Here is a 22,668-nt window from a genome sequence, read left to right on the forward strand (position 1 = left end):
AGACTCATGATTCACCGGCGGTGAGGATTGCAAGAGACACAGCTTCCTCCTCAGTGAACAGGCAGCATTGTGACAGTACTAAGTACTAAATGGATCAAGTACCCCTTAAATTCAAACACAGCTTTACTTCTACGGCTTTAGCCTGAACAGGTTTGGGTCTCACAAACATGAATACAAACGGCAATGGAGTGCTGCTGTCAACAACATGCCTTTCAAACATAACTGACGCAGGCCACTATTTAACCCGTCAGCCTTTAGTTTTATGGTGGACAATTCAGTCTGAAGATGTGACTGGATTAAATTGTAAAATTATTATTGTTATTATTATTGTTTTTGAAGCTTAATCCATGTGACTGCTCCAGACTTTTACAATCACTCATATTCTGGAATTGAAGCTGCAATGTCTGGAAACCAAAGCAAAGCAATGGACAGGAAGTATGGTTCTCTAAAAAAGTCCTTTCCTCTTCCTCCTCTGCAGGCTTTCCTGTTCCAATCTCTCCCTCTTTATCTCTTGCTATGTCCCTATCTCACTTTCTGCCCTTGCTGTGTCTCTCCAAATGGTGTTTTCACAGTGAGTCAGTTTCCTTTCAAACACTTACACTGGCTTTGTGTGGGATGCGTTTTAACCAACAGCCACATCAGACATGTGGTGGACAAACTGAATCACATGACATGAAACCAGGATGTTTACCAGACAAGGAAAGGTTAAGTTGTACTTTTAACATGCTTCTTTCAGTTTTTGAAGTCTTGTTTCTGTTTCTGCTTTCTCACTCAGTTCCCCAGACAGCACTAAACCTGTGTGTGTGTGTGTGTGTGTGTGTGTGTGTGTGTGTGTGTGTGTGTGTGTGTGTGTGTGTGTGTGTGTGTGCGTGCGTGCGTGTGCGTGTGTGTGTATGTTGTGGAAAAATGAGAGATCCTCATTCTTTATTTTAACACAGGGACCATGATGCACAGTGTTAGCACAAAGAACTCTATTCATCCCCTTATAATGTCATTACTATATGTGAAATGGGATTTTGCTAGCAAAAGACACAGACACACAAATGCATACCTCAGTGATTTGAGTTTAGATGTAGAGGGGAGAACAGCAGTAGCTAAATCTTGGACTATCTCACTCTTGTTTTTCCCCCTTCAGCCAGCTAGACGCCATAAGCACGCCTCCACCAGCCGACCCACTTTAGACTGGACTGCCTCTGTCCTCAGTTTATCCCAGGGTTTGAAAATCTCTAAAGTCTAAAACACGATTATAGGCAACTTGATTTAAGGACATGTTGTGCATCACAACCGGTTGAACATGTAGAAAAAAATGGATTTCATGAAGCTGTTTGGCACCGTTATCGCCGTTTTTCTCCACCCTGGATCCACGTCTAAAATAAATGGTAAGAGTTTTACTTCGGAGGAACGAAAAACTCGAGAACTATTTAAACTCTGACGAGACGATGTAATCTCGTGTTTTTTTTAAGACTTCAACGTGTTTGTTTGTACCGAGATATTTTAAAAAGATTTTTAAAAGTTTGCATGAAGCGCTGAACGAGGCTTTGCATTTGTTAAGGCACGTTTTATTGTCGTGTTAGTGGATTAAGGTAACGACGTTGGTACCAGAAGGACCGTAATATAAAGAAGCCTGAAGCAGCCAGTATGAACGTTACTGTAATTATAAACAGGCTGCAGTCACACAGCAGCACGTGACGTGGTGGGAAATGAACATCAACAGGGTGTTTGCGTCAAAGGGTCGCATAGTTTTTCTAACTGTATTGCTATAGTACAATATTTATGCTGCTTAGACAGGCTATAATAATATCAATGGCCCTACTAATAGACCCAATCTTTACCAGTATACAACAGACGCTCTAATCCTTAAACTGGCTCTATTTGTATGTTATCTGTAAAGGTAAAAAAATGATAGAAGTATTTTATTCAAAGATAAAATGTCTGAGATTTTTGTCATTATTTTTGTTTATACTTCTTATTCTTTTCTCACATCATAAGCTCACATGTCTTAACTCTAATATGATGTTGTGTTGATGAGTCACGGGCAATAAAAAAAGTATGGGAACCACTGTTTTAATATATTGCCTGTCTGCTTATAAATTGGCATATATTTTGAAAAAAAAAAAACTGTAAATGATGCAGGTACAGGTGTCTTTCAGACAATCAAGATGCATTGTGTAAAGCTATAATTGTGCGACCTCAGCAAACCACTGCATTTCAGACGTGTTCAGACTCGCATATCTATAAATCTGTCACAGTGTACCACATCATCAAAACTATTTTGAATGGAACAAGACCAATCTAGTAAAAACAAACACATCAGGTTGTTTATAGTCATTCAGCCATGTGGGTGCCATGGGAATTCTTCAGAAAATGAAAAAAATATCATATTATTATTATCATCGTGTTATCTCCCTGATGCTGACTGTGGTGTCCAGGCCAAAGGATCTGTCGGCGTGGGACAGAGCGCCCATGCTACAAGGTGTTCTACATCCAGGACAGCAGGCGGAGGCTGACCTTTGAGGATGCCAGGCAGGCCTGCAGGTCGGATGGGGGCGACTTGCTCAGCATTGAAACGGAAAGCGAGCAGCGACTGATGGAGAGGTTCATACAACAGCTGCAGGCTGGAGATGGAGACTTCTGGATCGGGCTCCGCCGCAGCCCACAGCTCTACAGGGCAGGGACCACAAACCCAGGTTGCCCTTCGCAGTACTATTGGCTGGATGGAAGCAAGGCTAAATTCAGGTCTTTCTCATTTTAGAAAAGATTATTGGATTAAATCGTGCATGTGTGGGAGTGATGGAATGTCTGCATTCCTTTGCAAGAATTTGAGAATGAGAAATTCAGATATGAAGTAAAACTATGCATGCAATAATGTAAATTGTCCAATCTGAATGCAATACGAATCTAAACTTGTGCATCTTATTTGCTGTAGGAACTGGCACTGGGATGAGCCATCGTGTGGTGTTGAAATGTGTGTGGTTCTGTACCACCAGCCCTCTGCACCACCCGACGAAGAAGGTCATTTCCTGTTCCAGTGGAACGATGACAACTGTAACTCCAAGAACAACTTTGTCTGCAAATACCCAGAAGGTGAGCCAGTAAATCACAGAAACTGTGCTTTTGTGCCTGGCAGTGCTGGGAATTATTGACAGTTGGCACTTTTGGTTTTATTTGGTTCTTGAATACACAAAATCAAAGTCTTCCAAAAATTAACTAAAATAGGGCCATCGCTGTCAACCGCCTGCACTGTTTTTAAGTCCTTCAGGGACCCTTCACAGAATTTGTGTGCCAGTTTGTGGTCATTTTTAAATAACAACCATTAGCATATTGTTTTACTTTAAACACTTGAAACCTCTGAAGATTTCTCAGGGCTCATTTTATGTTGTTGAATATTTTTTACATTCTATTTGTAATGATTCTTCCTGTTGTTTGTCTTTTCTTTCTATTTCGAATTGGAGGCGTTTCTCGAATGCTTGCCTATTTTAGCAGAGTGAAGTAGCATTGATTACATATTTTTACAAGGATTGGATGGCTGAATTAACTTACCTTTCTCTGTCTTTTGCAGAAAAACAACCAGTATTTACTGAGAAAGGGAACAAAGCACTTGCAGGTACAACATGTACTTGACTACCACGCACATACTGTCCTTGCATGATGTTTCTATGATGTATAGATAACAAGCGACTGCAGATGTGTTTATACTTAGATCAAGAAACGTCAGACTAAACCATATTCTGATGAGCCTGCATGTGACATAAAAAAGTTTTATGGAAGTTAATAGCTTGTTGGATCACATGTTTTCTGATCAATTCAGCCCACAAAGAACTAGGTTGTCTCATTTCAGAGTTTGTGGTTGGTTTACATTAAGGATTGATAACGTCAGGCTACCTAAGCTAAATGTGCTTAGAGATGCATGTGATCAGATCACCAAACAAGAACATTCAAAGCACAGAACATGGAATTTGTAAAATTGTTTCTTTTAATCAGTTAGAAATCTGCAATAGTGAGATGCCATGTGTCAAAGTTCTGCTTTTCATACTCAACTGATTATGTTAATTTGTTTTCTGATTGCTCCAGTTCCATCTCTAAGGCCAAATGTGTTCTCAACTACAGAAAGTGATGAGAGGATAAAAATAAGACTACCTGAGTCATCAGGTAAGAAAAGAAAAGAAAACTTAGAGTTAAAGCCCTCTATGTTTTCAGGGAAACTTCTATAAACCAATGCTTTAAGTAGTGACAGAATCGTGACGTGCTCTAACTATTCAATGATTAAGGTCTATGTTTTAAAGTCATATTAAGGGAAGTTATATGCCAGTAATATTCTGTCCTTTGCAGTATCTCTCTCAGACAACAGCCTGTATGTTTCCTACATCCTTTATGCAACTATTCCGGCTCTGCTGCTGCTGCTGATCGCAGCTGCTGGGTTCTTCTGCTACAAACAGCATGCTAAGAGGTAAAAGAAGAACATGTTTCTGCATGCAAAGTAATAAAACGAGATTTTAAGAAGCATTTTTGAAGAGATAATGTCTTTTTTTGCACAACTTTATACATTTCTACTCAGTTTTAGCCAATGTGAGACATTTCCTGTGCACACATTTCCTATTCGACTTATAAACTTCTTGTATCTTTGGTCTTAGAAAAGTTTGTTGTTCAAAACATGTCTGGGAAATTCTTACTTTATGTGGCCTTTAAAGAGGTAATTTCACTGATGAGCAACATGTTGTGATGATTGCACTGAGCTCTTTATCGTTATGTCTTTCATATTCAGGAGGAAAACAGAAACAGAAAGCTACCCCAGCAGATCAAAACCGTGGATGTCAAAAACAGCTTCACCTAATGCCGTACAAGGACCTTACGCCTTTAGTGACATTACCAAACTGCCTGACACTGCTCTGGACAGCAGCGTGCCGGCAGGCATCATGACAAAGTACTCCTGTGCTCCTTCCCAGGACTCCCAGTGTGACGATTATGAGAATGTGTCATGCGTGGATAAGGAGAGCGGCTTTGTGACCAATGACATCTATGAGACCTGCAGAGCTCAGAACCGGCAGGCTGGTTGGGTGGAAAATGAGATCTATGGATAACACTGTTGATGCCTAACTGCTCTCTGTGAGTGTCTGTCAGCCTCATACCAGCTATCGAATATAACGCAGCTAGACAGAGGAACACAATGTTCTCCATCCTTTTCTTCCTGCACACCCTACTGGTTACTTGTGTTGTGCAGGATTACTTAACACGTGGCTGTGTCGGCCTGGATTTAGACCTATATATATATTACAATAACTTATCACCTGTGTGTATCTTCAGTGTGGCATCCTGAGCATCCAGCAACAAAAGCTGTAAGTCAGATAAAGGCTTAAAGCAGGGTTTCCCAAGGTTTTGTCACCTGTTAGATAACATTTAGGCCCCGAACTTCCCAGAGCCCCACCAATAGAGTTCTGAAATTGTTGATGAAATTGTAAATTTGAGCACGGCATATTTTGGACTCGAGAGTAATCGATGAGTTATATAAAAAGTATAATATATTTTAATAAATAACAAGACCCGAAGTCTGCAGCCATGCTAGCAGCTCTGTGAGGCTGTGCTAAGGCACAGCAGTGCTTTTTGCTGAATGCGAATGTCAGAATGCTAACACGCTAACAAAGGCCAATGAAAACATGTTGATCTTTTGCAGGCATTATGTTTAACATGTTCACCATCATCGTTTTGTGTATTAGCAAGCTACAAACTGATGGTAATGTCATTAGTTTTGCAGATATTTGGTTTTAAGTATTAAATGGTGTTTAAGCTATAAGGGGATCCAATCCAATAGTTGTTAAGACACTTCACTTAAAACCACAAATGCCAACCTTATATTGGCACCATAACATTGATATGTATTATCATGAACAAGCTCTCTGGTAAATTATGTGACTTCACTGCAGCACAAAGGCTTTGGTTTCAAAGAGGCATTAATGAATTCAAATAAGCATTACTGAGTCAGGTCAGGTAAGCGGTGCAGCAGCGCTGCTATATTTGGCGTAGCGGATTTCACTTTTAACCCTGAGAATTAGTGCAAGTTTTGAGGACCCACGCAAGGTTACTCCTCTTGTAAACAATCCAAACTTAAACAGCCATTTTCCAATCACGTCACTACATATTATGAGACACAAGGACAAAAAGATCCTGTTGTCTCTCTACAGCGGTGGAGGTGTCCTATTCAGGGACTTTTCTCACCCTTTCTCTAATCCTGAAGTGTAAGTCTTCCTGTTTGGACTCTGATGTCAGAGAACAGAACTGTACATGCGGAAACACTGATGACAGAACTCCGCTGACCCCAGTAAACCTCAAAGCTGTGGCCTTTCTCCGACTCCACCTGACTGTGTGGGAAACTCAACCCTTTTTCAACCACTTTTTAGGAGAGACCAGTTTTGAATATGTCATGGATTCATTCAACAGTGTTTGCTTGTAAAAGCATGTGCATACCTTGTAAATCTGTAAAATAATCATGGAAATACATTTGCTGAACACAAATGCCTGAGCGATATCTGAGTGGGCTGCTGGGTCTGTGTCTTGGAAAGATGTAGCAAGCCCAGCAAGGAGAGGCTGAGCGTGTTCTTCGAGAATGTTAGACAGGAAATGCCAAAAGCACATCTGGAACTCTTACATTCAGGAAGTCCATGCGTGACAACGGAGGCCTTCGGAGCGCTGCTCTCCCTGCCCGCTTAGTAATGCACTGCTAAACTGTCACTGCGTGAGCTGCTGCTTTGTGTGGATGTGCTGAATCCCAAAACAAGGCATGATCTTTGGGTGTCAAATAAAGTTTGGTTTCAAGATGTTGTGGTTGCATTCCTGATTCAATAATGGGGACATTTCTGTGTGACGTTATATGCGTGTGAATGAAAAATGCCTGTTTCTAAAGTACAAAACTTACTGTAGGCTACTGTATGTGTAGCCTTGCTTCAATTGTCTGTTTTCCAATAGATGGCGCTGTTAAGTAGCTGACCAAAGTGTCTTTGTTGCTGATAAAATATCTAGTTTCACATGAGGTTCTGCCATGTCACATTTTATAATGTTATATATGATAATATATGGGATTTTTAATGGCAGTTGCACATTTTTTCTGGATTGTAAAAGTAAGTAGACATGCTGTGAAATGTATTTTTCTTTCAAACGTTCAATACTTGCATATTATTTGGTTAAATATTTGTTTTCCTTTCATTCTTGCAGAGCACATTACTTGTGTGCAAGTACAAATGGGCAGTTTCAGGCTGATTTAGAATGAATTCAACCCTTTTTTCCCACTTGCGTTTTTCACTCGCAGCCGAATACAAAGCTTATCAAACACCTGCAGGGGGGGGGGGGGGGGAGACTTCAAAGTTATCGATGCGTGCAATCAAGCAGCACACGCGAGCAAACAGATTTCAGAATAGCAATTTTACCGGTTGACGTAAGAGGTGGGTCTGGTTGTCTTGGCAACCAATTGGCACTGAAGTGTGGAGCGGCCTCGTGGCCCCGCCCCCTGTACAAATACCCCCATGGCTTTGACGTCAATACACGTCAACCGGAGAACATGATGCCTCTTTGCGAGTCAACTCGCGTGCTCTGTGGCTGATAGAAAGGTGCCTCGAGCTGAAATATTATCGCTCTATTGTATTGGAGAACGTGGTGTGTGACAGCCCTCCAGGGTTCAGCAAATGGCCTGCTTCGTATCGCCGCACTGACGGGGGGAGAGTGTCGCCAAAGATTGGCGACACAGAAATCAACTTTGTCTATTTTTAATGGACACGTTTCGAGCGGCGGCGGCGGCGGCAGCAGCAGCGGCGGTGGGCGGTTTGTTTTCCTTTCGTCTTTATCTGTAAGCTTGCTCTAGCAAAAGCCCCGCGTGAGCCCCCCGCGTGCCCCCTGCTCGTCTGGCTACCGTCTACTTCTTTCACAACCAGTCCCATTAAGTACAGCATGGTCATGGCTGACACTGTGCAAAAACCGCAGAGCCGGGGTCCCGTCCGAGTGGGCTTCTACGACATCGAGCGCACTTTAGGAAAGGGCAATTTCGCTGTCGTGAAGCTGGCTCGACACCGAATAACCAAGACTGAGGTGAGTGTGTGTCGGTGAACTGGTTAGCCTGAAAGCTAACTTAGGCTACTGTTCGGCTGAGTTACATAACTTTATTGCACTAGTTGACACCCCAGATATTGACTGCAGATGCCGAAATGCTGTCCACATCGTGCACTAATAGAAACTTGGATCAGGTAACTGTTAACTGCCGTCGGGGCCACTTGGCTGCTCCAGTGCGAGCAACAGCTGGTGTGTTTGAATACCTGCAGGTACAGGAGCAATGTCTCCCCTCCCCTCCTCTCAGCCAGCATCACTGCCGATAAGAGGTCTGACCAACCAGTGCTGCTGAGAAACGCAAACTGTAAATATGCACTCTTTCTGTCCTGCGCCAGACCAGCATCATACACCTGCACTTCTTTTTGGTAATGACCCACGACTGTGCCACAATGTACCAACCCAAAAAAAGTCTGGCTGCTGTTAACCTCGCTGTTATCTGGGGCATGCATGCAGCATGGGTCGGTGGTCCCATTATGTAATCCAAATAATGATTTGATTTGGTGGTTTCTTGTGCCAGCAGTGCAAGAGCTTTGTGAGGAGCAGGATGTGCCGGGGCCAGAGCTCTGTAATTGGAAAGCAAAGTGTTCTGCACGCATGCATGCAGACAGCAATTCACTGACACTGCTCTGGGGGGGGTCTTCACTTAGTTTTGGAGACGGTTTGATATCGCAAACACTGAACACTCTCAGGCGATGAAGCATTGAGCACAGAAGGAACAGGGCTTGGGTTTGTCTGATAGGTTTATGTCAGCTCTCTACAGAGAGGCGCTTCTTCACCAGTACCACTGAGTGCCATGCCTTTCCATTGTAATGACGGAGACACAGGGAGTACATGTAAAGAGTGTCCAGTCTGTGTGTGTGTGTGTGAAGAGGACAGAGGAAGTGATGGAAAAATAGGGTTGGGAAAACACAGTTGCACACTTTGATCTTTGAACTCACGGGGCCTCAAACTGTTTGTCGTTGAACGTGAGCAATCGTGCCGCACAGAAAAACAAAAGATTTACATCATCCAGACGAGGCCCCTTGGTTTAATCAATGTTAAATGAATATGCCTCTTAAGACTGTTTTGGTGTTAATCTGGTTATTAGAGCCTGTGAAGTGGCGCAGCGTTAGTCTAGCCAGGTAATCTGCAACCGTGTGCCACTAACCGCTATGTTGAATGCAGGTTTTAATTTCAGCCTAACATGACACCAGGTGATTTCACTAACTGGCTGCACCGCTCCCTCCCCTATCGAGGTGGAATGAAAACATGCATGTTGATGCTGGTTTTTTTTTTTTAGGCCACTGGTTTGGTAGAGGTCACTACAGAGAGAGCCACTGCAGAGGCCCATGGCCGGAGCCAAGCTGTGTGTTTAAGTGGCCACGGTCAGCTGGAGAGGCAGGCTATCGATTTTATGTGATACCATCTGCCTTGTGAATTTGGCAAAAGAGATGTTAACCTGGAACGTGTGTGGGAAGAAAAGCAGAGTTTAATGACACATGAAACCACAGATCTTATGCGTCTTTGTGCATATTCCTAGATAAGTGTATCTGTGTGCATAACCTACTTTTTCTACTCGTGCCTCCTGCGTGTTATACTGACCCATTCATCCCATTATGTACATACCGCAGCTTGAGGGTCACATAGTGCTGGCTCATTCCCGTGGGGTCCTGCCTGTCAGCTCAGTGGGTCGTACTTTTGTCCATCATCTGGTCACAGTATTCTCCCGTCCAGCATTTCTGCTCTCATTACTTAATGTATGAGCTAAATTCCCCAGTAAGTCATTGTCCTCGAATGACGTTGTGCCAGCAGAGCACACAAGAACTCTTATGCTGTGTGTGCGTGCGTTTAAGTATTGTTGACAATGTAATCAGTTGCTCTGCTCATATCTTTTCATGCTAAGTACCCTGTAATCCAGTAGGCTAGCGATTTTAAAATGGTATGCCCTGGAGGTCTCGACTTGTAGCTGGAGTGCCATTAAAAGATTTAGATTTCTTCACAGGATGTGATGGCAAATTGCATACCTGTTTGTACTGTGGGTAGGGAGATGATAAAGGAGTGTTCAATGTATTGAAACAACCATTAATGCGCATAAGTGCTAACTACAAATATGCTAAATAGGGTTAAACTGGGTGTCGGTGGGATTGAGATGTCCGACTTCACTTTAAGATTAAACCCAAACATGAGGCTGTCTTCAGAGTATTTATACCGCTGCATTAACACAGCAGGAATACCAACTGCAAAAATACAGCATCATCTAGTGGAAAACATTGGACGTGGCTCAACGTTTGTTGCAACACACGCAGTGTAGCCAGTCGGATACAGGCAACAGGGTAATTCTGATGTTTTTCTGAAGTGAAGATGGAGGATAAGATCATTGTCACTAGTTTCCAGAGGAAAATCCTGTGTCACAGACAGTATTACATTATATGTTGGGTTTTGGCAACCAATAAACACTTAAACTCTTGCATTTATTCATCAATCCTGTTTTATTATCTGACTTAGGGCTGCAGCTAACAATTATTCTCATTATTGATTTTGCAACTTCCCAAAAGCCAGAGTTGACCTATTCAGAAAGGTTGTTTGGCTGACCGAATGGTCCAGAAGTGAAAGACATTCAGTGTATCACAGAAAACCATCAAATATTTACATTTAAAAAGCTGGAACCAGATACTTTTTTTTGTCATTTTTGATCTCAGTAAGAGTTTTCCAACTTAATCTTAACAGCGGTGCGATTGCTGAGAGGCGAGCTGGGGTCTCCTGTTGTTTACTCCTCCAGTTTGGCTCACACTTGGAAACGCTTCAGATGACACTGATGAAATGTTGTTTACGAGACCGTCTGAAGGAAAGATGTTAATATTGCCTCGTTACCCACCGGACATCATTGATCAAAGCCAAGAGTGTTGAAGTTTTGAGCGTGTCCATTTACACATGTACGTGTGATTGTGGGGTGTTTGTGTGTATCCAACGAGGCCTGCTGTACCTTTTTTATGTGATATTTCATCTTGGCTCAAATTTCAAGAGTGTTTATGATGAAGGTCCTCAGCACGAGCTGTATTTAAGTATTTATCTTGTGGCTCAAAAGCAGTTCTCTGAAAAGAACAGACTGTCTCCCTTTGCTTCTTGGAGAATATTAAACTGCTATCTCTACTAGTGTGTATGCGAGTGTGTTTCTTTTCATCAAGTCTGATGAGGCCGAGCAATGATTCTATTGTATGGTATTGAGAAACTGACTGATTGGAGTTGTATTGTTCTGCAGGTGGCCATTAAGATCATCGACAAGACCCAACTGGATGCTGTCAATCTGGAGAAGATCTACAGAGAAGTTCAGATCATGAAGATGCTGGATCACCCCCACATCATCAAGCTGTACCAGGTGAGCTTCTAGCTCCACAACCTGTTGTCTTTTGACTGTTTAGTGGGGCTGCCTTAGTCTCTCAGCGTTCACTGATTAAGACTACAGTACATCCTGGTTTTATCGGGGCTCTTGTGCACTTTTTGTCTATCTGTAATGGTTTTATCTTTTGTAACTTTTTATTCCCCATGTTGTAATGCTGTGCAAAGACCAATGGTTTCATCTGATTTTTTTTTTTTTTTTTCTTTTTTTTTTATGTCTGTTGTCAATCAAGAGATTTTCAGGAGATTTATTTCTGTCTCGGGTCTTTTCCTTTGACCCATCTCATGACAACTGCTTGTAGTCTGTTACTGTCGAAGTAGCAGAGATGTTGGAAGAATGCCACCATACTATGTATTTACTCCAGTTAGTATACAACACACACACACACACACACACAAACTTGACAAATGGTGCAATTAAGTAAAAGCAATAATGACTCTTACACAAGGCTGAAATCACTCAGATTGATTTGTGCCTTGTCTGTTTTTAAACTGTCCTAAGGGGTAATAACCAGTTTCACAATGATATTTTAGGCCAGTCTGAATTTCGCTCAGATTAGTCCCTTATTTTATGGCTCAATAGCCTGTTGAAAATATAGTGAGCAGTGAGGACTATCCTGAGCCCATCTTGGGTTTGACTAGATAGTTTGCAAAAAAAGTATTAATTTGCCAGGAATTCATTGAAAAATAGTCCAACTGAAGACGATTGTAACTTGACGGGTTTGTGCAACAGATGAAGGGAGATGTCTTTTTGAAGTCTGAGTAAGATCTTTGTCAGTCTTTGTGAAAACAGCCCGCGGTCGAAGAAGGCCCTGCAGAGAGCAGGGGCAATAATGTAATATGTAACTACATTGCAGTGTAACATCTGTAATGTAACAGGTGACATAGAATTAGCCACGCCTCTCTGGCTAATCTGTGAGCAAACCAGTTTCCTGCAGCACAATTCACCGCTGCTCCTTCTTGATCTTCTTCCCTGGTTCTTTAGCAGTCGAGGTGTTGAAGCGCAAGACCAATCCAGGTCATTTTCTAATGCATTAGCAAACAGCTACCCCCGGGTAGTTTAAGATATGAGAGCATAGTTAATGACTGACGTGTGTGTGTGTGTGTGTGTGTGTGTGTGTGTGTGTGTGTGTGTGTGTGTGTGTGTGTGTGTGTGTGTGTGTGTGTGTGTGTGTGTGTGTGTGTGTGTGTGTGTGTGTGTGTGTGTGTGTGTGTGCTTAAAACTAAGTGTTAGTTGTTAAAAGGTTGTATATTGTAAATGTTTTATTATTGTGCTGGGACATCAGATCTGACCTGTACTGCAATAAGGCTCTATTTTAGCCGGCATGCTATAATCAGATATGGATCTATGCTACACTTTATATTGACTTAAAACATCTTATTTAGGCCAGAATGGATTCATTGCTTGTTAGAAACAAATTATTAGTTCTTGTCAGTGCCCCTGACTTTATGGGACCTTCAAAAAGTATTTAATTGAATTTGGGGGACACAGTATCCGTGTTTATTTGTACAATGACTTAGCTAAAACGACCCAACGTGAAAGTCTTCAGCAATTGCCAAGAAGACACCTTCTATAAGTTTTTAAGGGTGTTATATTTTCTAATGTGTATTGAACTTAAGGCCTTTGTTTTGGTGGCTATACATCAACCACCACAAGCAATGCTGCAGTGTTCTTTGGTCTTTTCCTGCCCAGAGTGCATTGCAAGCTGATGGGAGTCTGATGCAGATGAATCGGTGCAAAGCAAGTTTAAAACGTAAAATTGAGTCTGTAGTGTGTTCCAACTGTATAGATTTTGTGGATGTGACAAATGCCCAGATGTATACTAGATGAGCAAGAATTTCTGTACATTGATGGCGGACTGTGAGACAGACGCTTTAAACAATTAACCGTTGGATGAAATAATTACAAACGATGGTGAGTGACGATAAGGTACCCCTAATAGGAAAAACACTGGAGCTCACATACATAGCTTCCTGTAGAAACACATGTAACACTTAAATATTTAATTATTTTGATTTGCCTTAAACTTTGACTGGGAATCCTGACTTTGAGTGGAAGAGGTAATGTTGATTTACATTTTCATCAAACATTAACTTGGACCGTTGACGTCGTGATCTATACAGTCTGGTAATGGCACACTCATCGTTAATGTAGTATGTTAGTACGATTTCAGACAGACCCAGACTCTTTCTCTTTTCCCAAAATGCATTGCACACCATGGTTTCTTACCAGACTGCCAAGATGTCTATCATGGTTAATTCATGAAATTCTTATGATGATATGGTTTCATGCAGCAGAAATGTGTTTTCATTTCTTACTGCCGAGGAGAAAATAATCTGGCTGTGTCGTGGAACTTACACTTGTGTTATGGAGATGGTGTGATGTGTGCTAAAAGCATTGTCATGTAGTTGTATGCATGTCCAGTTGTGCGAGGGCAAGTGCACATGCATTTGTACGTGACTCAAAAATAAACTTTTATCACTTTGTTGCCGTGATGTCTTCCTGTCTGCCACAAAATAGCCCAACTGCCAATACCTCAACAATTTGGGCGATTCAGTTGTATTACATAAGCCTTTGGGGTCCTGTTAGTTTGTTTAGGGGAAGTAAATGAGTGTTCATTATCATTACACAACCATGTGGCACTGCTCCAGCTTTCTGCTGTGTTATTTTGGTGTTTGTCATTATTTCCAACAGCCCGGTCCATCCAATCAGCTCAGGTCAATTAGTAATTTCCTTTCTAGTTTCATAAACTGGCCCAAAGGAAAGCCTCAGCTAATGAAGACGCACACAGACAACCCAACGACGGACCCCGCTGTAGTTTGTCATGTGTGGCGTGAACTCTTTGCTCACAGTCTGCAGTAATTTGCCTCACATCTGTTCCGCTTTTGCATCTCACCATCCTCTGAATCTCTCGGGTGTTCAGCTTTTCCCTCTTATTCTAGTCCCTCTACAATTACAAAGATTCTAAACAGTCAAAATAACCACTCGATATTGTTTTGATGATTACAAAACCACTCTCTAGCTATCAATACTTTTCAATACAAAATGAGTGCCCGTGAATGTCAATCACGTTACAGGAAATGCTTGAATAAATTGAGGATATTGGACGGATCATGACCCTAGTTCGATATATCCTCCACGTTATTGCCCACATTGTTAAAACTATTACATTTAGTTCTATAAATTATGCATTTACAGTGTTGAATTGAAACATGAAACAATCTATCCTGTACACAGCATGTGTTTCACCACTGGGACTACAGCTGCTCTTCCCCATGACCTAATATTCAGACGGGATCAGTCGAAAATGTTACTTTAGATGGTCTTCAAACCTTCCCATCGGCAGTGTCAGAACATACTTACGATATAATACTGTATACAATGTATAATATCTGCTGTATTGAAGTGGTGTAGTGATTATCGATGGTACAGGAAAAGCATTTACTGTTAAGCAGCTGCAGACATGAAATATAAATGGATGTGTTATAGTGTAGCCAGTGCCACACGGCCTGCTGCAGCAAGGTCTTAAACACAGTATTACGATCCTGTTGGACTCCTACTTACTTCATACAAGCGCATGAGGCATCGTATTGACTTGATGCGTGACATTGCAAATAAGGGTGGGGGGCGAAGCTTCTTTTTGGGTACCAACCGAGTATTTACAACTGTCCTGTATCGAAATCTGGTTTGCAAACCTGTTGTTCTTGTAATATTCTAGTCTCATTTGTTAAAAGGAAAGTTCCGTATTAAAATGAGAATTATTCCAATTTTAGTCTTTTTTTGTTTTGGCAAGATTATTGTGCAGCTGCTTGTGTTTTGACTACAACTTTGGCGTCTTTTGTTAAATGGAAAGCGTGTTTTGTAGAAAAATGTGTTTTTTGCTTCTCAATGTAATCAAAAAAGTGGAAGCAAACTCTGGTATAAAGAAACTGTAAAACAACACTATAGACATGGCGTGTACATGAATGTCAGTTACATTCCTTGCCAAACGAGTTTAGACAATGCTGATTCAGTCTATAGGCGCCAGGGAAAGCTCTCTGTGTTTTGTAGTATATCGAAGTTGAGGTGTCTGGTGTCTGTGGCGACATTCCCGCGCTGGCACACGTATGCCTGCAGGTGAGCTGCCCCCCAGGAGCGCTCTCTTCAAGTCCTCCCATGCACATTTTTATGTTTTTTTTGCTGGTTTGTGCGTCCATACTTCTCTACGGAAGTAATCTGTCCCATATCTTGGGAACACCTGGCGAATTTTTCATTTTTTTCAAATATGGCACAAATGTCCACTTGCGTTCGAGGATGAACTGATTAGGTTTTGGTTGTCAAAGTTTAAGGTCACAGTGATTACATGGTGGGAAAGGTGGGCCGTCGCTACACACATGCTGGGTAGAGGTGGTGCATCCAGAAACAAGCGCATCTAGTGCGCTCGCTTTCAGCTCAGCTGGTCCAAGCTCGACGTAAATGGAAATAGGTTAAATGCTGAAGCTGTGGAACACATATTTTTACTACACAGTTAAGCCGAACACTAGGCTAAGAAAGACAGTATAGACCTACGGTTACAATTTTGTTGAAATGTACTGTTTATTTAGCCTATATCTCCCCATTACTGTGGGCGGAGGAGAAAGAGAGCTCTCTGACAGCTTCTAGCTGCTCCCAGCAGCAGGATCAGCATCTTAGAGAGCGCCGAGGATCTCAGTCCTCACAAATGTGCCACTATGATGTTGGCGGTTCGCGGGTGGGGTTCTCATAAGGGGGCTTGGTGAGTGCAGGTAATAAAAAAAACCTGACCCGCACATCACTACAGCACACTCTGCTTCGCCGGTTGTAAAATGTGGATAGATGTATCATTCAATGCTATTTTTTCCAAAACTTGCAATTATGCTCGTATTGTCAAAAAATGACTTTAATAACGTAAAAAACACGTCTGACACGCACGGGCTGGATGGGAATGACAGATTTTTTTTGTTTCGATATAGCTGCAATATTTGCGGGGACACATTGGTTCGTGATTTAAAAAGAAAGTGGGACAAGGCCTTAAAATGAGGGGGTCAATGATCCCTTGGCCCCCCCTACTTCAGGTGCCCATGTCTGGCACACACATCCATTTGGACTCAAGGATTAACTCATTAGGATTTAGTTTTCATCATGACAATTTCACACAAATGTCTTAATTGGATGAAATGATGACATTTTTGACAGACATGGATGTAAACGTCATCCTGACTGGTTGGTGGAGGCATACAGCTGCGAGTCATTCCAGTTTGACTTTAATCTTCCTCTGAATGCCAAGTTTATTTTTTTTTATCTGGAGCATTCATTCACTCCGGAAACTGTTCTTGGACACTTCTAATGATATTGCACCATACTCCTAGCTGCTGCTCCATTGCTACGGTTTCTCTTATATGATAATTGCTCTCACTGCCAGAGGGGGGAGAAATGCTGCCCAAAACATCTGCCGTGTCTCACAGATTTTTTTGGCCAAACCTTCCCGGAGCTGTATGTAATACGTATGAAGGAACAGTTTAAGACGGCTAATAGATCCACGACAGACAACGTATGAAGATAGTCAGCATATAGCCGACTGTGAGAGCAACAAACACTTGAAAGATATCCACCATGAATTGAAAATGGACATAACATGAATAATGGCTGCATTCCACTTAGGTGTGCCAGGGCCCTGCTATTGTACATGCTGGATTACTGGCACAACTGAATGAGACGGAGCCATCGTTGATACTATTAGTTACACCTGTGTTTTTCCTGCTGTGACAAGTCAAAATGTCTGCTGTGAGAAAATGTTTATTTCCCAGATTGGATGCTGTATTGGCTCACAATGCTACTTGTTTTGATTGATGAAGTAAGCCTGGGTATATGTACTCGGTATCGTTCAATCAGTTGTATTCCAGCTCCACAATACAGAGAGGACAAAATGTGCTTGTTACACAACCACCCCCCCCCCCCCCCAAAAAAAAAAGAAACTGGCTATAATTTCTTAAATCCATGAATCGGTCAATGTAACAGATGGAAAATTGATCATAAACAATGAGCGTGGGATTTCTACTGTGAATGTCTGGCTCGCTGTGTCTGATTCATCCTCCACTCTCCAACTGATTCTCCCCTCCGCATTTAATTCTATTCATCTCCCGAGTGTTTCTGCTGCTAAATCGGTTCTCCTCCTCCTACACAACACGGCACCGTGTGAGGGCTGAAGGGCTTTAAGCACCATTCAGATATACTCGGCAACACCAACTGTCCACCTCCATTCTCTTACATGGACAACCATTTTTAGACCCTGGACCATTCATGCATTTTGTTTTGCTCATGAATCTGTTGATGCCAGACTCTGCAGTTGAACCTCAGAGAACACCATGTGGACAATTGTGTAATATTTGGGTCATTTGAGTCCGTTGTTAGTTTCCTTTTATTTCTAATTCTCTCTTGTTGCAGGAGAATGTAAAACTAAATCAACTGGTGATATTGCTAATGAAAATTGGTCTTCTGTGTGTATTCACTCTCCCACTCTTCCCCCCCCCCCCCCGGCCCCCTGTTTTTTCGTCCTCTCTCAGGTGATGGAGACGAAGAACATGCTTTACTTAGTCACGGAGTATGCCAAGAATGGGGAAATCTTCGGTGAGTGATCTTTTCAAGTATAAGATCAATCTGACCTCAGTGTCTTTTAACATGTTGCCCCACCCAATTCCTACATGTCCTCTCCTTGGCAGTTGCACACAAAAAGAATCTGCACACTTGTGACAAACAAGGAAGTATGAAAAGTTTTATTGAGTTTGCGTTGTTCTTACACTTATCCCGGCCTCAATCTCAAAGGTCACAGGATTGAAGGAATGATCCTAATGTGGCCCCAGTCATGTGCTGCCAGTGATTGCTGTGTGTAATGTGCTGACACCCACTGCTTGTGTAACTGACGCTGTGAGTGAACCTCAAAGAGAAAAAAAAAAAAGAGTGATTTATTACCGTATGTGGTCACCGGTTTGTTACTCTGCAAGATTACTTTCCATATGCCGGTCAACGAGGTCATTCCTTCATGTTCATTGGTTAGTTACAGAGCATTTGGATTCAGTTCTGAATACTATCTGTTAAACCTTTGTTTTGCTTTTAACTTAAACTGTTTAGGAGCAGATCTCCAAAAAGTAGCAATAAAAAGGACCCATCTTTTAACCACCATTTCACAAACACATTTGAACACAGGTACAGCTATTCGTTTACTTTACTTTTATTTGCACTGGACAAACATTATAGCCCATTACAGACATGTGACAGGAGGAGTCAATAAACTGTAGACAAATCATGAGTTCAAAAGTATTAATGGAAAAACATGAGTTGGCAAAATGAAATGCACACAAAGCGAATAAAAACATTTGGCAGAACATGAACTGAGCAATGCAGATGCTGCACCAATCTGATTCTAATAACAAAAAGATAAATTGGAGCTCAAGATGAATTTAACACCTTGATTTAAATGTAATGACAATTTGGAATTATAGCAAGCTCCTAATATGGAGGCGCTCCGTATCTGTGCACCACAATAACTTAGGCAATGCTGACTGTCTGATTTAGTTAATATGTGTTTATTAAAATGTTGCAACTGTTTATTTTCATGACTAATCAATGTGCCTATTGTCTTGATTAATCAACTCATGGATTGGTCTTAAATGCCTGTCTCAATTTGTTTTGATCAACCAACACACAAATCCAACAATAGTCAATTTTCTAGAACAGCACATCCTCACATTATGAAGCTTGAACAAGGGAATGTTTGGCAGTATTACGTAAGAAATTACTTAAAATCAATTATTTAAATGTTTGCCAAATCATTTTCCTGACGATCAACTTATTGATGTAGTACTAAAACAGATTGGGTCAAGAGGAGAACACCACCAATCAAGCTGAAGGCATGAAAACGTATTATTCTTGACTTTCCAAAACGCAACAATCACATTAAACGGTATTCTGAAACTCACTGTATGAACAGTGAGCAGTCCAAAGGCAGCCATCCTAATAGAAGCCAAATACACACATAATGAAAGCATCTATGATTCATCCTGTCTGCATGAAGGTCTGTCATAACCATTTTGAAATGATTAAAAAGGAGCAGATGTTGCAGTTAGGGTGGAAGCAGATCAGAGAGAAAAACACACCTTCCCTTTTTTGGACCTTTGGGACAGATAAAGGGGGGGGAAAGTATTAATTTCCAGGTTTTTAACAGTCAAACCTTAACCTATAAGGATTTAGGCTCAGGCTTGCCATATAAACATAATACACTGCCTGAGAGTAAAGCCCAAATGAAGACACTTGTGCTGGAAAGGACAGAAAAGTCAGAACATAGCAGAAATACTATATGAAGATAAGAAAATATCTTAGTCTGCCATAGCAGTGCATGCACTCTATCACGACTTCACACTCACAACACATACACACTCAATGCGTACACACTGCAATCTCAGTACAGTGCACACGGGCCCCAAGACATGGCCTGAGAACTGCAAATATATTATTTATTAAATATATCCAAAATTACTTCAATTCTGAAAATTCAGACACACCATACATTCAAATATTTCAAGAATGTATAACACAAGTATAGACCTGTCTGATGTGGACAACCTGCAAGTGGATCACGACCCACATAGATTACTGGGCTCACCTATTAGACAGTCTGAGAATGTTTGCACTGAGCTTACTCCCAGACACAGTAGCGACAGGATAACTCTAGTAAAGTAAACGTAATAGGTGTGTGTGTGTGTGTGTGTGTGTGTGTGTGTGTGTGTGTGTGTGTGTGTGTGTGTGTGTGTGTGTGTGTGTGTGTGTGTGTGTGTGTGTGTGTGTGTGTGTGTGTGTGTGTGTGTGTGTGTGTGTGTGTGTGTGTGTGTGTGTGTGTGTGTGTGTGTGTGTGTTCCTGTGTGTGTTCTGCTCCTGTGACCCAGAGAGAGCTGTGCAGCAGCTTAAAGACATTGTGGGGGAAATGCTTATTTGTTTTCATGCAGAGATGAGAAAATCATTGCCACTCTCATAATTGTCTTATAAATATGAAGTTACATCCAGGAACAGCTAGCTTAGCTCAGCACAAAGACTGGAAGCAGGGGGAAACGGCTAGCCTGACTCTGTTCACAGGAAACATTAAATCTGGTTTTTAATACAGATTTGATAAATGAGATATGCTACAAACATGCTACTTAGTGAGCTTTAGAGTTTAGATTTTTTTTTTTTTGTCTTTCTGCTAAACTAAGCCAACTGTTCCATGGCTGTGGCTTTATAGTTAACAGATATTTATGAGCGCTTTATTGATCTCATCCTTTAACTTTTGGCAAGAAAATGACTGTGTATTTCCCCAAATGTCAAACTATTCCTTTAAATAACCAATCATGATTGGTCAACCTCATTTTCCATAATCCATAGATTTTGTTTCCTTGGATCATCTCGCGTTATGATAAAACCATTGTGTCCCGATTCCTCAGACCCAACTGCCCTGATTGCACAATGTAATGCAGTTATGTAAGACCGTTGTATGTCATCATCTGCTGCAGCAGTAGCAGCTTTGACTAAGCCAGGCAGGCAGCGACTGTGAGCTGCAGCGCTAGACTAGTATTACAGTATTCAGTCTCACAAATGTAACAATCATTTCTGATTTCCAAATATGCTTTCTGGAGATGGATCAAGTTTTCCAGTCATGTTGCACTCAGACGAAATGGCGAAGCTGCCAAGCCAGATCTCCAGCCTCCTCCTCCACTATCGCCCTCCAGAGAGTCGCCTCTGCTCTTCTGACCAGCTGAATTTCTCAAGTCTGCTCCTGGCCATTGGTTACAAATAGCAGAAGATGTGAAGATACTCAGCAGCAGCCCCCCCACCCCCCAGTGGATGAGCTGCCGATTCTCTCTTCAGACCAAAAGATGTTTTGGAGGAGCAGCAGGAGGTGTGTGTGTGTGTGTGTGTGTGTGTGTGTGTGTGTGTGTGTGTGTGTGTGTGTGTGTGTGTGTGTGTGTGTGTGTGTGTGTGTGTGTGTGTGTGTGTGTGTGTGTGTGTGTGTGTGTGTGTGTGTGTGTGTGTGTGTGTGTGTGTGTGTGTGTGTGTGCGCAGCCGTAAAGACAAAGAAGCGGAGCTGGGTTTGGCACAAGGAGGCGGAGAGTGACTGGTTCATTTTCGCAAAAAAGGGGTGGGTGGGCACAGTAATGGGCACAGCAGAGGCATCCATGCCAGCTTGTTGATGTGCCTTTGTGTCTATCTGTCAGTCAGTCTGCCGCTCCACAGTCTGCCTCAACACCGCAGTATGGATCAAACCTGGAAATTGGGTCAACCACAAATAAATCGGGAGTTGCAGAGAGGAGAGCAGAGGCAGGAGGGGAGAGAAGGCAGAAGAGAATAGAGGCGAGAGCAGGGGACATCCATTTGAATTTGGAAGGTGGTGGGGAAATGTAGGGCATGCATATTTAAGAAAGCACTGCTGGAGAGAGGGGAGTATTATAGCTGGCAGTGAGTAGAGTCACTCATGCAGATCTCTTGTCTGACTGATGGAAATGGAGTGAGACGGGGAGACTGTTGACTTCAAAGAAATACTTGAGCTGTTTTTTGAGACACATTCTTATTTACTTAGGCTGTCAGCTTCTATTTCCCCATAAACCATCCATCATATTTATTGAGTTTTCTGCAGATCGGTTAGCCGCCAAGGTGTGGCTGCTTGACTTTGATGACCAGTTATAAATGTATCCATGACTCCCCAAATCCCACTCGATAAAGTTGATGTCTTCTTTATCTGGTGATGAAGGGAGTAGATATCCTCCCTTTTTTTTAATATCTTCAACACGTGTTTCCAGTGGAGTGACATGCAGTGTCTTACATGGCAGCTCTCAAGGATCCACCCAACTGCAAGAATCAGATGATTAGATGTCTGCACAAAGCATCAGTCCTACAGTAGAATATGTAAATAGGTAAACAGAGCTAAAGCCATCCATTTAATTCTTTTTTTAATATTTCTGAACCACCTCCCTGGTTACTCTGCAGCTTCCTGGTTGTCTTCTGCATTCACTTCATATTGTATAAAGAAAACCAAAGAGTTAAAAAAAAAAAAAAAAAAATGCATTAGCTGAGTTGGCATTAATCATCCAATATAGGAAAACAAACCAGGGAAATGTAATCTACATGCCAAGGACCCCTGAATTGATTTGATCAGATTTTACCTCGGGGACCTCCATCTGAAA

At 41.9% G+C, this 22,668-nt stretch overlaps 2 protein-coding genes across 4 annotated transcripts in view; both read left to right on the forward strand.

Annotated features, from left to right (window-relative positions):
* The first annotated feature begins 1,223 nt into the window (after positions 1-1,223).
* Positions 1,224-6,809, forward strand: laynb (layilin b). Its single transcript, XM_076100392.1, has 7 exons — positions 1,224-1,379; positions 2,430-2,736; positions 2,927-3,084; positions 3,560-3,604; positions 4,072-4,149; positions 4,330-4,447; positions 4,763-6,809. Exons 1-7 carry the CDS (start codon positions 1,307-1,309, stop codon positions 5,076-5,078), a joined length of 1,095 nt encoding a protein of 364 aa, XP_075956507.1. The 5' UTR covers positions 1,224-1,306; the 3' UTR covers positions 5,079-6,809.
* A 718-nt stretch (positions 6,810-7,527) lies between these two features.
* The window catches only part of sik2b (salt-inducible kinase 2b), a 41,930-nt gene continuing 26,789 nt past the window's right edge, over positions 7,528-22,668 (forward strand). For 2 of the 3 annotated variants that reach the window (XM_076100182.1, XM_076100183.1), the window contains exons 1-3: positions 7,528-8,070; positions 11,327-11,443; positions 18,025-18,088. In XM_076100182.1, the coding sequence (XP_075956297.1) occupies positions 7,933-8,070; positions 11,327-11,443; positions 18,025-18,088 (319 nt within the window). In that variant the 5' untranslated portion in view covers positions 7,528-7,932. Of the gene's footprint in view, positions 8,071-11,326; positions 11,444-18,024; positions 18,089-21,194; positions 21,387-22,668 lie in introns of those variants that run through there. The other variant, XM_076100184.1, reaches the window with a different exon arrangement.

Source organism: Anarhichas minor, unplaced genomic scaffold (genome assembly GCF_050575085.1).
Source record: "Anarhichas minor isolate MPS153535 unplaced genomic scaffold, ASM5057508v1 ptg000026l, whole genome shotgun sequence".
NCBI lineage: Eukaryota > Metazoa > Chordata > Actinopteri > Perciformes > Anarhichadidae > Anarhichas > Anarhichas minor.

What these genes read in the sequence shown, in the direction of transcription:
- laynb (XM_076100392.1), top strand. Translation starts at nt 1,307, where the DNA reads ATGGATTTCATGAAGCTGTTTGGCACCGTTATCGCCGTTTTTCTCCAC. An exon ending in TGTCTGCAAATACCCAGAAG is followed by an intron (nt 3,085 to 3,559) that starts GTGAGCCAGTAA and finishes TGTCTTTTGCAG; the next exon opens with AAAAACAACCAGTATTTACT. An exon ending in AAGACTACCTGAGTCATCAG is followed by an intron (nt 4,150 to 4,329) that starts GTAAGAAAAGAA and finishes TGTCCTTTGCAG; the next exon opens with TATCTCTCTCAGACAACAGC.